We start from the raw sequence: 15449 nt of genomic DNA on the forward strand, positions 1-15449 counted from the left end.
GTGATCCGAGAAAACAGCATCACAGACCTCCAGGTTAAGAACAGGCAAACCATGAGATAAAACCAGATCAAGTGTGTGACCACGTTCATGTGTAGGCCCCAGTACACACTGCGTGAGATTAAAAGAGTCAATGATGTTTAAAAAGTCCCTCGCCAAAGGGGTTTCAGGGCAACACACATGAATGTTAAAATCTCCAGCAATAAGGACCCGGTCATATTTTGGCATGGTATCTGCCAAAAACACAGAAAACTCTGTTAAAAAGTCTCTGTTATATTTGGGGGGGCGATAGACCACCGCACACAGCACCGTGTGCAGACGCCCCAGCTCAAACAAGCTGAGTTCAAAGCTGGTGAATGTGGATGACGGCGATAACTGTTTACATTTAAAGTCACTCTTAAAAACAGTCGCAGTTCCTCCACCTCGGCCAGACGTTCGAGGAGAGTTAAAAAAGGAGCAATCAACAGGTAAAAGTTCTGAAAAGACACCGGACTCACCAACACTCAGCCAGGTCTCGGTAATAAACAGGAAATCCAATTCCCGCGACATGAAGTAATCCTTAAGGATGAATGATTTGTTCCCAAGCGATCTGGCGTTTACCAAGCCAAACCGGGCAGGAGCCGGCGGGTCAGGGCGAGCAGCTGACAGGGAGACCCGACACAGAGGCCGCAGGTTCCCCAGATTCACTCCGCGCCGGCGGGGACAAGGAGAGCCGGGTCCACGGGGCTGGAACATCCAATCCGAACCCGCCACCGGTACCAACCAGGCAGCAGCAGGGTCCACGGGGCTGGAACATCCAATCCGAACCCGCCACCGGTACCAACCAGGCAGCGACAGGGTCCACGGGGCTGGAACATCCAATCCGAACCCGCCACCGGTACCAACCAGGCAGCAGCAGGGTCCACGGGGCTGGAACATCCAATCCGAACCCGCCACCGGTACCAACCAGGCAGCAGCAGGGTCCAGCGAACGTCGGGAGATACAAAGGCGAGGTCCCGCTCCATATCCACCTCGATCAGGACGCACCAACCCGGCCCTCAGCCTCACCAGACAGCCACTCCGCTCACCTCGACGGCGGTGACGTTTACGCCGCGGAGGTAGCACAGGAGTGCGGCAGAGGTATGACGGGATGTTCAGTAGGAAGGGAGACGTTTTTTGTCCGTTATACTCAAAGTTGATGAGTTGTTTGTCTGAGATTCTCAGGTCTAGCAGCGTTTGGCGATCATACACCAGCAGAGAGTTGACAGTATGCGAAACAAGTGATACAAGCAGTAGAAACACACACAACAGTCGGAGCATCTGACGGCTCGCCACACACACTGGCGCCATATTGCTTCAAATGAAATTAAAGAAGCTTTTTGTATTTAAGTACACTAAAGCTTTGCCTAAATTCAGGGGCTGAATCCCCTGAATCATCCTCTCCCAATGATAAGGTCAAGCATTTAGACACCCAAACTATAAAACTATACAAGTGTGCCTCATTAACCTGCAAAGCAAAAAAAACTTTTTTAACAGGCAGTTTCCCTGAAAGTGTTATTTTTTTTATTCTTCACTTGTTACCAAAGTTGCATCACTTCACATTACAAAGCAGTGATGTTCTATAGGTATATCAAAATTTGGACCTTAAATTAAAAAAAAAGTTTGGTTTGACTTCGCTGTGAGCCCGTGTGAGCTTTCTGTGGTCAGTCCACCAAAAGGCCACATCAGGGCCAAACTGGGTCCAGCAGGGGGCGTGCCGTCAGTAGAGCCACACCTATCCACAGTGTGCATGCTTGCTGGGACCTGGCTGATAATTACATTGACTCATATAGGCCCAAAAGCCTGAGTGTCACTTGACAAATAACACTGACATTTGGCCGATCATTTCTAATAATAAGGGGGCTTTTTCAAAGGCTCTTATCAGGCTGAAACTGCTCTCTGAAGGCCGTATGAATATAACAACATATGAAGGTGCTTGTAGAGGAAAACCTTTATTATGCCTCTGAACTGACCAGGTGTCAGAGTCGGACAGTTTGTGTTATACAGCCTAAATAAATGATGGATGGAGGAGAATCATTACTTAGTTTGTCAGCCCAGATTAACTGAAAACCCCATCGAACTTTAATGTCATCTAACAGACAATAGAGTTACAATATTGTGAATAAAGTGTTTCAATTATGTGAGGCATGGTTGTTGAGAAGTCAAATCCACACTGTAAACCCGAATGCTCAAATTAGTTAATTGTATTAAGTAATGCTTACTTAAAATTTGTTAAGAAGTTATACTAACTTGAACATGTTAAGTGCCGGTAACTTTTTTCTTGTTTTGAGTTTACTAAACTGATATTTTTTGATTAATATGAACTTTTCCACGGATTATGTAACAACTACTTTAAATGATAAGTTCATAGGTACTTAAAACTTTTCAGTTTTGACATCATATATGTCCTATTTTGACCAAATAAATCAATCGCATGTGTAAAAAAAAACTGTTAGAAGAATTGTTGAATCAATATATGTTGCTACATTTCATAGATTGGCAAAAATCAATATATTGCATGTTAGGAATTAATAATTTTCATATTATAATGTTGACTAATGTTGACAAATATTAATGAATAACAATGACCTCTGGGCATCCACACTAAATATAAATCAAGACAAACACGCTTGTACCGGAAGTGTCCACGCGCTTTTATTTTGAAATTTTTGCGTGCGTTTCCTGTGCTGCCCGTGTGGAGCTGCTCGCGTCACCTGAGGTGAAACACGCTACCCCACAGAGAGGACTGCCGTCGGAGTTACTGTCATCGGAGTTTCTGCTTTTTTCGCCAGGTTTCAGCGCCATTGGATTAAATGTAAGTATTAAACATGAAAATAAATGTGTTTAAATATGTTTTGCAATTTGAAAGTGTTCATACAAGTCAAGTCGGTACCTTAGCTAATGTGTTATTGTAAAAACTGGCTCTGCTAAAATGCACAGCAGCACTTAAACTAATTTGTGTTGTAACTGCAAGTGCTGTGAGTGAAAAATGTGTTTTGGGTTTGTAATGTAGTCTATGTTTTTAAGTAACTGTTAACGGAAAACTTTTGAATTATGCGCGGGAACATACGTCCGTTAGGGGCGCTCACGTGTGCGCGCGTATGTGGACGTGCATACACTTTACTCCAGCTTCAGTGGAGTGAGTTATCGCTTGTGCTAGCTGCTTGAGCTCTGAAATTGCGCCAAAGATCATTGAATAGTGGAGGAAGATTGAGCAGGTATAGCAGACACACTCATGGCGTTATAGCAACTACTGTCCTCTTGTTCTGTTGCAATTTAAAAAAAATGTTTTCCCTGCGCCATTGATTAGCTCCTGCTACTGCTGCTAAGTCTAAGTTTAGCTGACCCTGACCCAACTGAAATACATGGGGCACAAAAGCAACGTTTTAGTTTTTGTTATAACGTATAACCTATATGTATTATAACCTTATTAGATAATATTTGCTTTAAGTGAGGCTACAGATTGAAAAGTGTCATAACAAATAGTAAACTGGAAAATTTCTAAAGAAATTTTGAGTGTGACTTACTCTGGCCCTGTCGTGCCATGTCTCTGTTAATCATAAGTTTTAGTTTTATAAAGACTTTTATTCTGAAGGGACTCATATTTTGAAAAACTTCTTGGCTGCATGTGTGTGTGCGTGTCTCTCTGTCTCTCTCTCTGTCTGTCCATAGACATATATACATAGACTCCGCATTGAGTGCTGAAGCGTACGTCAACGTCGCCGCCATCTTGGATGTGGCAAAGTGGAGAAGCGGAGTCAGCGAGAAGATGCCTCATTCATGTGCTGCATGGAAATGTACCAACAGATTTACAGTACAAACCCGATCGCATGGCCTCACCTTTCACAGGTAAGAATCAAAAAATACTTTTGATTGTATCTGGCTATTATAACGTAATTTTACGAACAGAATTTGCTGATTTTGGCTAATACTATGAAGTCCCACGCATAATACTAATAAGATTTATTCATCCCCGAAGGGAAATTCGGTTGTCACAGCAGTCCGGTATTCAAGTACAATAAAATACAATAGAATAAAATAAAATACTGAGGTAGCATAAATAAAAAACAACAATAGAAAAAACACTGGATAGAACAAGGACACTTAAGAAGTTAAAAAAGCAGATCAGTTGGTAGGTTGGCAAGATGATGGTAATTATAATTGTACTGATGATATGATGGCAGCAATGCTATAGTGACTAGACGGTATATAATTATAATAATAGTACAGTATATAATATAAAATATATGTAATAATAAATAGTAAAAATATAAAATAAAATAATTATAAATAAAATAGTATGATATATAATATATAAATATATAATAATAGTAATAGTAATAATAATAAATAAGGCCGGTATAATAATAATAGTAGTATATTACAGTATATAGTAATAATAATAATAATGTCAGCAACAGTACATATAATAATAATAATAATAATAAATAATAAATAAAAATAATAATAGTAACTTAATAGTAACTTGCACACACACACAGACTGCAATTGTATAGCTGTATAGATATGTATTCTCATCAATGCCTGGGGACATTGATGAGAATACATATCTATACAGCTATACAATTGCAGTTACTATTATTATTTTTATTTATTATTTATTATTATTATTATTATTATTATTATTATTATTATATGTACTGTTGCTGACATTACTATTATTATTATTACTATATACTGTAATATACTACTATTATTATTATACTGGCCTTATTTATTATTATTACTATTACTATTATTATATATTATATATCATACTATTTTATTTTATATTTTTACTATTTATTATTACATATATTTTATATTATATACTGTACTATTATTATAATTATATACCGTCTAGTCACTATAGCATTGCTGCCATCATATCATCAGTACAATTATAATTACCATCATCTTGCCAACCTACCAACTGATCTGCTTTTTTAACTTCTTAAGTGTCCTTGTTCTATCCAGTGTTTTTTCTATTGTTGTTTTTTATTTATGCTACCTCAGTATTTTATTTTATTCTATTGTATTTTATTGTACTTGAATACCGGACTGCTGTGACAACCGAATTTCCCTTCGGGGATGAATAAATCTTATTAGTATTATGCGTGGGACTTCATAGTATTAGCCAAAATCAGCAAATTCTGTTCGTAAAATTACGTTATAATAGCCAGATACAATCAAAAGTATTTTTTGATTCTTACCTGTGAAAGGTGAGGCCATGCGATCGGGTTTGTACTGTAAATCTGTTGGTACATTTCCATGCAGCACATGAATGAGGCATCTTCTCGCTGACTCCGCTTCTCCACTTTGCCACATCCAAGATGGCGGCGACGTCGACGTGCGCTTCAGCACTCAATGCGGAGTCTATGTATATATGTCTATGAACGGACCAACCTGCTCAATGCGGAGTCTATGTATATATGTCTATTTGTCTGTCTGTGTCTGTGAGAGAGAAGGATAAGATGGCCGACATTCAAACTGTATTATTGACAGTTATTGTTAATGCTCCTGTGACATTTGACACCGCTGAGAGAGAGAGAAAAACATGTCTGAAAATACCCCTCGAACAGGAAGCATTTTTGGCCAAACCGTAGCTCCTATCATTGAACCGACTTCACTGTGAGCATCCTGAGGTCTTCATGAATGTCTACATATATACGTTATGTGACTTACATTAAGAAGTGGGACTTTTAGAGCGATGGAAAGAAGCTGGTACCTAAAAAAAAAATTAATTATTTTTTTCTTGTGTGTTTCAGATTGCTGCCCCTAACATGACTTGGCACTGTAAGTTGTGTTCAGCTTATTTTTCGACTAGAACACATTTATTTAAACATTGTAGACTGCAGCACAGTCACTTTTCAAGGGTTAGCCCACTACCATGCCTCCATGATGATTGCATGTGCACATTTCAGACGCTTAGTGCACTAGGAACTCACTTGTCAAGATATCATACTCCAAAACATAGCAGCAGTGCAGGGCAGAGTCAGAACCCTGTGATATTCAAATGCCCTTTATGCACATTTCAGCAACCTTTTTCTGAATCTGTACTGCTCAGTCACATAAGGACACACTTAAAAAAGCATGAAACAGTGGTATGTCCATACAAAGGTTGTAACTATAGCACAAATGTGTACTCTTCATTCAACTCACATAAAAGTAGAGTACATCAAGGAAGTCTTTCATCAGACTTTCGAAATGACATTGTCTGTGAGCATACTGAGAATCTCCAAGCCACTAGTTCTGATGTCACTAGTGATGTGCATGAAGAGTGTCCAGGTCAGAGCACAGACACAGATGATGATGAGCAGTGTGATACTTTTGACCTAAAAAATCAGCTCAAACTAAATGCAGCTTCATTATTTCTCAAGATGCAAGCTATCCTTCATGTGTCTAACACAGCTACACAAGAAATAGTAGATCATTTGAATCAGATTTTCTGTTTATCTCGGCCATTAATCAAGGAGGCAGTTGATGAAATATTACAGAGACAAGGTCACAATATTACAGATTCCATTCTCAACGAAGTTGTCACTGCTATCATGGACTCTAATGTTGTATTCAGTGCTACCTCCAAAGGTGCAGAGTTGTCCTCTACCAAGCGCAGAAAGACATTTATAGAGCACAACTATCCATTGGTAATGCCAGTAGAGTACCATTTAGAGCAACCAGGCCATACCATTATGTATGTTCCAATCCTTCAAATGATTCAAGAGTTGTTTAAAAACACAGACATTCTCAGCAAGATCAGAGAACCAAACACTGACCCTAGACATTATGTGTCATATCGTGATGGCTCTCATTTCTGTGAAAATGAATTACTCTCTATAGAAGATCTAAGCCTAGCAATCCAACTATATATTGATGACCTTGAAATTGCTAACCCTCTTGGCACATCACGAAAAGTTTACAAACTCTGCAGCGTATACTGGGTCCTGGCCAATCTGCCGCCAAAGTATAAATCAGCAATGCACACTATACAACTAGCTGTGTTAGCTAAAGTAACAGACCTGAAGAGATATGGATATGCAGCTGTACTTGCTCCATTGGTGCGTGATGTTCACACTCTTGAACAGGATGGTGTTTTTATTGAATCTGTTGGTCAGAATGTGAAAGGCACGATCTTTTGTGTTTCTGCTGACAATCTGGCTGCTCATGGATTAGGTGGCTTCTTAGAGTCATTCAGAGCAGAATATGCTTGCAGATTCTGTATGGCTACAAGTGAACAGTTTCAAGCAACTGAGGTCAGAGACGAAGAGTTTGTTCAGAGAACCAAAGCCAGTCATGACGTTCATGTACAAAATGCCCTGAAAAATGGCAGTGAATTTGGTGTGAAACATGACTGTGTGTTGCGTGAGGCACTAGAGTATTTCCATCCTATAACAGGTTTTCCTCCAGATATACTACATGATCTTTTGGAAGGTATTGTTCCCATTGAACTTGCTCTTTGCATTAAAGAGATGATTCGGCTGAAGTTCTTCACTTTGGAGTATTTGAACCAAAAGATCACATCATTCCCATACCAGCACACTGATAAAGTAAATAGGCCAAAGGCCATTCACAAGACATTCATGACTCGGGGAACAATAGGAGGGAATGGGCATGAAAATGCCACTCTACTCAGACTACTTCCATTATTTGTAGGCAATAAAGTACCAGAGGGCAATGCTGCATGGGCAGTTTTGATGGAATTAAAAGAGGTAGTGGAATTAGCATTGTGTCCATCATTTACTGATGAAACCATAGACTATTTTGTGTGGAAAATCAGTGATCACAGACAGACACTGCAAGAGGTTTTTCCTGAGCTTAGGCTTCGTCCTAAGCATCACTACGTAGAGCATTATCCCACCCTAGTAAAGTGCTTTGGGCCCCTAGTGCATGTTTGGACCATGCGATTTGAGGCCAAACATCGCTTTTTCAAGAGAGTGGTGCATGATGCTCAAAACTTCAAAAATATTTTGAAGACATTGGCAACCAGACACCAACACATGATGGCATATCATCTACATGCGCCATCATTTTTCAGGCCAAAAACACAAACAGCTAGGGTTGAATCTGTTTTGGTTTCAGCACTACCAGAAGTAGCTCAGGCTCACATAAGAGGACAAACAACCAGTGACACAGTCTACCATACAGCAAATGTGACCATTGATGGCACAGACTATACTAATGGAATGTTTGTGTCAGTTGGTGTCAGTGGTGGACTGTCTAAATTTTGCAAACTAGCGCAGATCTACCTTGTGAATAACAATGTTTCTTTTCTCTGTTGTGATTTTGACTCCTGGTATGTAGAACATCTTCGATCCTACGAGTTGTCAGCCACACAGACGAGCCTGTCCATCCACCTGCAATCTGAGTTCAATGATACAGTCCCACTGTCTGCATACAAGGTAGACGGCGTGCTCCTCTTGACTCCAAAGAGGTTCATTCAAGTGAAACAGTCTTGAGACCACTCAGTGGTAAGTAACTGAATCAGAATTTGCACTGTTTTAAAGAAATATGCTTATAATCAATAGGTGCATCATGACATGACACCTGTCATAAACATGGAGTCTTTATGAATGTTGTTGTAGGTTGCTGTTGTTAGGTTAGTTATGGAATGTCTTTGTTCTGACAACTTGAAATTGACTAAGACAACACAAACATGCCACATCAGGTCTAATTATCATATGTGAAGAGACTGTTTATCTCAACAACAATGGTATATTTTGGAAAGCAAATAAATAAATATATCAGTACTGGGGTGATTTAGCAGTGAATTCTTCATGTTTATGACGAGTGTCATATCATGGTTATGACAGTGCAGTGACAGTTCTTTACACACTCCTTCAAATAAACTCAATCTTTTATTCTATGAAATGTCTCTTCATTCATTAGCGCAATGGCAGCGGAAGCCTCACAAAACATGATCCTTCGCGTCATTGAGATGGACCGTGTAAGAAAAGTAAAACTCAGCTCTCGGCCAGCCTCTGTTGAGGCACTGATTCAGATTTTAAAAGAACAATTGGAATTGGACGCTGACTTCAGTTTGCAGTACGAAGATCCAGACTTCGATGGAAAACTTACTTCCTTGGTTGAAATTGAGGAGTTGCCACAAAAAGCCGTTGTTCATATTTCACTTACACAAGATTCCAGTTCTGTTGCGTCCACTGAAACACTGTCAGATGTATCATCCCCGGAACGTCTAAGCAGATGGCCTCCAGGTTCTTTTCAAATTCCCACATTTGGATTTGACGTTGAGCTGACACTTAGACAAGGGAATACTGAATTTGAGAAGACTGGAAGACCTCTTAAGTTGTCAAGAGACCAAAAGCACGATATTTTAGAAAAACTTGCATCTGTTATATTTGGGTTCAAGGCTTACCCAAGCGACAAAGAGATAGCAATGGTAGCGGAGGCTCTTGTGGCTAAACATCCCTGTTTAAAAGAAGCAGGATCTACCACTGGATGGAATGGATGGAAGAACAGCATCAAGTTCAAAATGGGCAATTACAGGACCAAGATGAGAAGGGCTGGATGCCAAGAGGTCACTGTAAATGCTGGAAAAAGAAGCCAAAGAAACCCAGAGAATGAACCTTCCCACTCCAACATCAAACGACCCAAGCGTGCAGAAGTAAACTTTCTGCCCAACTTTCCCCAAGGGGAGGATCCCTCAAGTCTTGAACATCTGAGGCAGGTAATTGTTGAAGAAGTAAAGAAGACCGAGAGAAACCTACCTCTCATTAGTAAGATGATGCAGACCACGTTTGCCTTGCGGAGAAAGACCATAGTGATGTCCTGCCCACCAGTCAAACAGCTCATGGACCTCTGGCCTGCTCTTCAGATGCAGTCTGAGGTAATATCTCTTTCACCTGTTTTTCCTTTGGTAATGTGTTTCATGTGTAGTTTTGCTTAATTTGATTAATCTTTAAATAAATAATTGATGTTACTGTACTGTCTTTTTACTTTTGTTAAATGTAGGTATATGCAGAGTTCCAGCGCATAACAAACCAGAACCTGCCTAATACATTCTACGGAGAGCTTGATCGGCACACTCCACGTTTGATGACCTTATTCAGGCAGAAGGCGTCCAAAACTGGAAGGACTTCAGATGCTTTGGCTGCCATTTTCAAAGTGCATGATGAACAGGTAATTAAACATTTCACAGGTTAATTCTGTCTGTCTCTCTCTCTCTGTCTGTCTCCTCTGTCTGTCTGTCTGTCTCTCTCTCTCTCTCTCTCTCTCTCTCTCTCTCTGTCTGTCTGTCTGTCTGTCTGTCTGTCTGTCTGTCTGTCTGTCTCTCTCTCTCTCTCTCTCTCTCTCTCTCTCTGTCTGTCTGTCTGTCTGTCTGTCTGTCTCTCTCTCTCTCTCTCTCTCTCTCTCTCTCTCTCTCTCTCTCTCTCCTCCCTCCCTCCCTGTCTGTCTCTCTCTCTCTCTCTCTCTCTCTCTCTCTCTCTCCCTGTCTGTCTCTCTCTGTCTGTCTGTCTGTCTCTCTCTCTCTCTCTCTCTCTGTCTGTCTGTCTGTCTGTCTCTCTCTCTCTCTCTCTCTCTCTCTCTCTCTCTCTCTCTCTCCTGTCTGTCTCTCTCTCCCTCCCTCCCTCCCTGTCTGTCTGCCTGTCTCTCTCCCTCTCTCTGTCTGTCTCTCTTTGTCTGTCTCCTCTGTCTGTCTGTCTGTCTCTCTCTGTCTGTCTGTCTGTCTGTCTCTCTTTGTCTGTCTCCTCCGTCTGTGTCTGTCTGTCTGTCTCTCTCTCTGTTTGTCTCCCCTGTCTCTCTCCCTCCCTCCCTCCCTCTCTCTCTGTCTGTCTCCTCTGTCTGTCTGTCTCTCTCCCTCCCTCTCTGTCTGTCTCTCTTTGTCTCCTCCGTCTGTGTCTGTCTGTCTGTCTCTCTCTCTGTTTGTCTCCCCTGTCTCTCTCCCTCCCTCCCTCCCTCTCTCTCTACGTCTGTCTGTCTCTCTCTCTGTCTCCTCCGTCTGTCTGTCTCCCTCCCTCCCTGTCTGTCTCCCTCCCTGTCTGTCTCCCTCCCTGTCTGTCTGTCTGTCTCTCTCCCTCCCTCCCTCCCTGTCTGTCTCTCGCTGTCTCTCTCTCCCTCTGTCTGTCTGTCTCTCTCTCTCTCTCTCTCTCTCTCTCTCTCTCTGAGCGAGAGCGTGTGTGTGAGTGAGCGTCTGGAGGAGTGACTGTTTTATGTTACTTTTTCTGATTATCTTTTGTTTTTTCTCGTAGTTTTTGTTTCACTTAGTTCATAAGTTTCATTTTGTTCTCACGTTATATTTCAGTGCTTGGGTGTTTTTGTTGGTTTATTTTAACCACATTTCCCCTCACCCTCGTGGTGTGTGGCGTTCGCCACAATGGCCGGCATGGACCTGAAAAACATTACGAGAAAACACGGCATTAAGATCGGGGCCACCTTCCCCTGCAGCGTGGAGGAAATCAGCCTCGCTGTGGGGGGAAAGGTCGGCCACAGCAGCGTGCTCTCGGCCGCTCGGATGAACGGAGCCGTGGTCATCTTCCTGGATCAGGTGGAGAAGGCGAACCGTGTCATCGAGGTAGGTCTCACCGTGTCGGGGCAGTTCCTGCAGGTTCTGCCCCTGTCCAAACCCGCAACCAGGGTAATCCTGTCCAACGTGCCCCCCTTCATCACAGATGAGTTCCTCTGTAGGGAGCTGTCCAGACACGGGAAAGTGGTTTCCCCCATCAGGAAGATGTTGTCTGGATGTAAGTCTCCGCTGCTGAAACACGTGGTGTCTCACAGACGCCAATTGTTTATGATACTCAATGACAGAAGCGGAGTCTTTGATTTCCGCTTCCAAGTCAGAGTAGATGATTATGACTACGTGATTTATGCGACATCATCTGTGATGAAGTGCTTTGGTTGCGGGGAGGAGGGACACACGGTGAAGAACTGCCCGACGGCACGGGGCCCTGCTCCGCCTGGCCAGGGAGAGGCGGCGGCTGGGGCGGCTGCGCGGGCGGTGCCGGCGCCGGGGGACCGGCGCGGAACCTCCGCATGGCGGACGGTTCCAGCGGCCGGCCCCTCGGTGGTAACACCGGTCACCGTTGAGGCGGCCGCCGCTGGCGCGGCGGCTGCTTCGGCGGCGGCCACCGGCACGGTCATCGCCGGTGTGGTCGCCTCCCCCGAGCGGCCGATCGCCGCTCCACGCGTCATTACGCGCAGGTCCATGGCCGAGCCGGCACCGGGGGTGAGTAATGTGGAGGAGACACAAGGTGATAATTGTATGAATGACAGGAGTGTATGTGGGGAGAGGAGAGGAGAAGAGCACATGGAAAAAAAGGTGGAGGGAGAAAAAAATCCAAAAAAAGTCAGTGAGCACTTAGAGGTGGTGGTGGAACACACAGACACACAGACAGACACACAGACACAGGAGGATAAGACAGACAGTACAAACACAGAGAAAGAAAAAAGGGAGGAAAACACTGATAACATAAACTGTAATAATAATAATAATAATAAACCGTGGAGTGAACAGGTGGAGGAGGAGGAGGAAATGGAGCTAACAAATAACGCAACAGCCAACACAAAAAACAAAAAACGCAGGAGGTCAGCCAGGAAGACCGCAGAAAACAATAAAACAGTGAGTGACGTCACAGACAGTGAGGACTGGCTGTCTGACAGCAGTGACGTCACTCACTTTACTGGCAGCCAGAAAAAGAAAGTAATCAATGCTGAAAAAATAAAAATATTCCTACAACAAACAAAAAATCAGCACAGGGTTAAACTGGAGGAGCATTTTAATGATCTGGGGGCTTTTATTCTGTCGGCCAGGCTCCACATGAGTCAAAGAGAGGAGTCTGGCCTCACGGATCAGGAGGTTTTTAGACTGAAAAAACTGGTTCTGAAAGCTAAACGACAATGTATGAATGAAAAAGGAACCAGTTTATTTTAAAAATCTTATGCATATTTTTATTTTGTCTTTATCCCTCTTTTTAACACTTATTATGGATGGTTTTAAAATTGGTGTGTTAAATGTAAATGGTGCGAGGGATTTTAAAAAAAGACATTTATTTTCCGAAGTCACCAAGACAAAGAAAGTTGAAGTACTTTTTATGCAGGAAACGCACAGCGATGAAGGCAATGAGTGTGAATGGAAGATGGAGTGGGAAGGGGAAGCCATCCTGAGCCACAACACCTCCCTCAGTGGGGGGGTGGGCTTCCTCTTCTCCAGGGGTTTTAAACCTAACTCGCTGGAGGTCCAACACTTTATCCCGGGGAGGCTTCTCATGGTCAAAGCTCAGTTCGGCCATTTTGCTGCTGTTTTTATTAACATTTATGCTCCAACAGCTGGTGCAGAGAGGAAGCAGTTTTTAGAGAAACTCAATGATGTTTTAAACGACTGCGCCACAGAGGATTTTTTATTCTTGGGTGGGGATTTTAACTGCACTGAGAACGATATTATTGATCGCAATCATACAGAGCCTCATCCAGCCTCTCAGCACGCCTTAAAGCAGCTGGTCCGCTCTCAGGGCATGGTGGACGTATGGAGGAGGCTGCACCCAGACTGCCGTCAGTACACGTGGTCCCACATCAGAGAGAGCAGGGTCTCCTCAGCGAGGCTAGACCGTATTTATTGTTTTAAGCATCATTTTAATATATTTAAACAGTGCACTATTTTACCTGTCGCTTTTACTGATCATGCTCTAGTTTTATCTCATGTTTTTATCAGAAATGTTTTACCTAGAAGTGCATACTGGCATTTTAATTCTGTTTTAACTTTTGATAAGAGTTTTAGACAGAGCCTGTTTTATTTCTGGGATGTTTTTAGACAGAGGAAGGGTGATTTTAACAATCTTAGGCAGTGGTGGGACCACGGCAAAGTACAAATAAGATTGCTATGTCAACAGCATACTCTCAATGTCACAAGTGACATCACTAGATCTATTAAAGACCTGGAGACTGATATAGTGGACTTAGAGCGACTTAGCGAGTCCACAGGAAATCGAGGACATATTGAGAGCCTCAAAATCAAAAAAATGGCTTTAGCCGACCTGCTGGATTGTAAAACCCAGGGCGCAATGGTCAGATCCCGGGTGCAGAACATCAAAGAGATGGATGCTCCCTCTAGCTATTTTTTCAGTCTGGAAAAAAAGAACGGACAGGGGAAAGTAGTCCACACACTGCTGTCAGACACAGGGCAGGAGCTGACAGAACCATGCCAGATCAGGGGTCGAGCTGTGAGTTTTTATCGTGCGCTATACACGAGTGAGGTGGTAGAGGAGGAAGAAATCCTCAGCAGCTTCACCTCCGGACTGCCACAGGTTGCTGAGGAGTCCCACTCACAGCTCGACGCCCCCCTCCTGCTCGAGGAACTGCAGACAGCGTTGCTGAGCATGCAGAGCAGGAGGGCTCCAGGCATCGACGGCCTGACTGTAGAGTTCTATAAGACCTACTGGGACCTCCTGGGCCGCGATGTCCTGGAGGTATTTAATGAAAGTCTGGCCTCTGGTTCTATGCCAACGTCCTGCAGGAGAGCGGTGGTCACACTGCTCCCAAAAAAAGGGAACCTGCAGGACATCAAGAACTGGCGCCCTGTGTCGCTGCTCTGTGTGGACTACAAGATCCTGTCCAAAGTATTGGCTTCCAGGCTGGGAAAAGCTATGGAGCAGGTCATCCACCGGGATCAGACCTACTGCGTCCCCAGCAGGTCAATGGTGGACAATGTCCACCTCATTCGTGATGTTTTGGAACTCTCTAGCTCATTGGGCATAGATACTGGTCTACTTTCATTAGACCAGGAAAAGGCTTTTGACCGCGTTGAACACAGCTTCCTGTGGCACGTCATGGAGAAGTTTGGGTTCAGCGCTGGTTTCATAGCCAAGATCAAAGTGTTGTACAGTGATGTTGAGAGTGTGCTGAAGTTTAACGGCAGTCTGTGTGCTCCCTTCAGAGTGTGTAGAGGTGTCAGGCAGGGCTGTGCTCTGTCTGGGATGCTCTATGCACTCTCCTTGGAACCGCTCCTCCAAAAAATTAGATCTCAGCTGCACGGCCTGCTTTTACCTGGTTTTAATGGAAACGTTATTTTATCTGCGTACGCAGACGATTTAGTTGTTTTTATTAATGGCCAGGCTGATGTAGACGTTTTAGTAAAGATTATAAAAGATTTTAATCAAGCATCGGCAGCGAGGGTCAACTGGCGGAAGAGTGAAGCCCTCGCTGTCGGTGAGTGGTGTGGTGGTCTTCCAGTTCTTCCTGAAAATTTGAAGTGGGGGAGAGAAGGTTTTAAGTATTTAGGGATTTTTATAGGGAAAGATAGTATTGTTAAGAAGAACTGGGAGACCATCACTGAAAAAATTGAAAGCAAAATTTTAAAATGGAAGTGGTTACTTCCCCGGATGTCTTTCCGGGGAAGAACACTTGTTTTAAATAACTTAGTAGCATCCCAACTGTGGCACCGCTTAACTTGTGTAGACCCTCCACCAGGACTCCTCGCCAAC

The 15449-nt window shown here is 43.1% G+C and overlaps 2 protein-coding genes across 2 annotated transcripts; both read left to right on the forward strand.

The window, feature by feature from the left end:
* Nucleotides 1-6916: 6916 nt before the first annotated feature.
* Nucleotides 6917-9017, forward strand: LOC131959109 (uncharacterized). The gene is made up of 2 exons (XM_059324218.1): nucleotides 6917-8483; nucleotides 8902-9017. Exon 1 carries the CDS (start codon nucleotides 6993-6995, stop codon nucleotides 8469-8471), a length of 1479 nt encoding a protein of 492 aa, XP_059180201.1. The 5' UTR covers nucleotides 6917-6992; the 3' UTR covers nucleotides 8472-8483; nucleotides 8902-9017.
* On the forward strand, nucleotides 8835-10176 carry LOC131959145 (sterile alpha motif domain-containing protein 3-like). The gene is made up of 2 exons (XM_059324248.1): nucleotides 8835-9859; nucleotides 9985-10176. Exons 1-2 carry the CDS (start codon nucleotides 8906-8908, stop codon nucleotides 10174-10176), a joined length of 1146 nt encoding a protein of 381 aa, XP_059180231.1. The 5' UTR covers nucleotides 8835-8905.
* Nucleotides 10177-15449: the final 5273 nt, after the last annotated feature.

This window comes from Centropristis striata, chromosome 21 (genome assembly GCF_030273125.1).
Source record: "Centropristis striata isolate RG_2023a ecotype Rhode Island chromosome 21, C.striata_1.0, whole genome shotgun sequence".
NCBI classification, from domain to species: Eukaryota; Metazoa; Chordata; class Actinopteri; order Perciformes; family Serranidae; genus Centropristis; species Centropristis striata.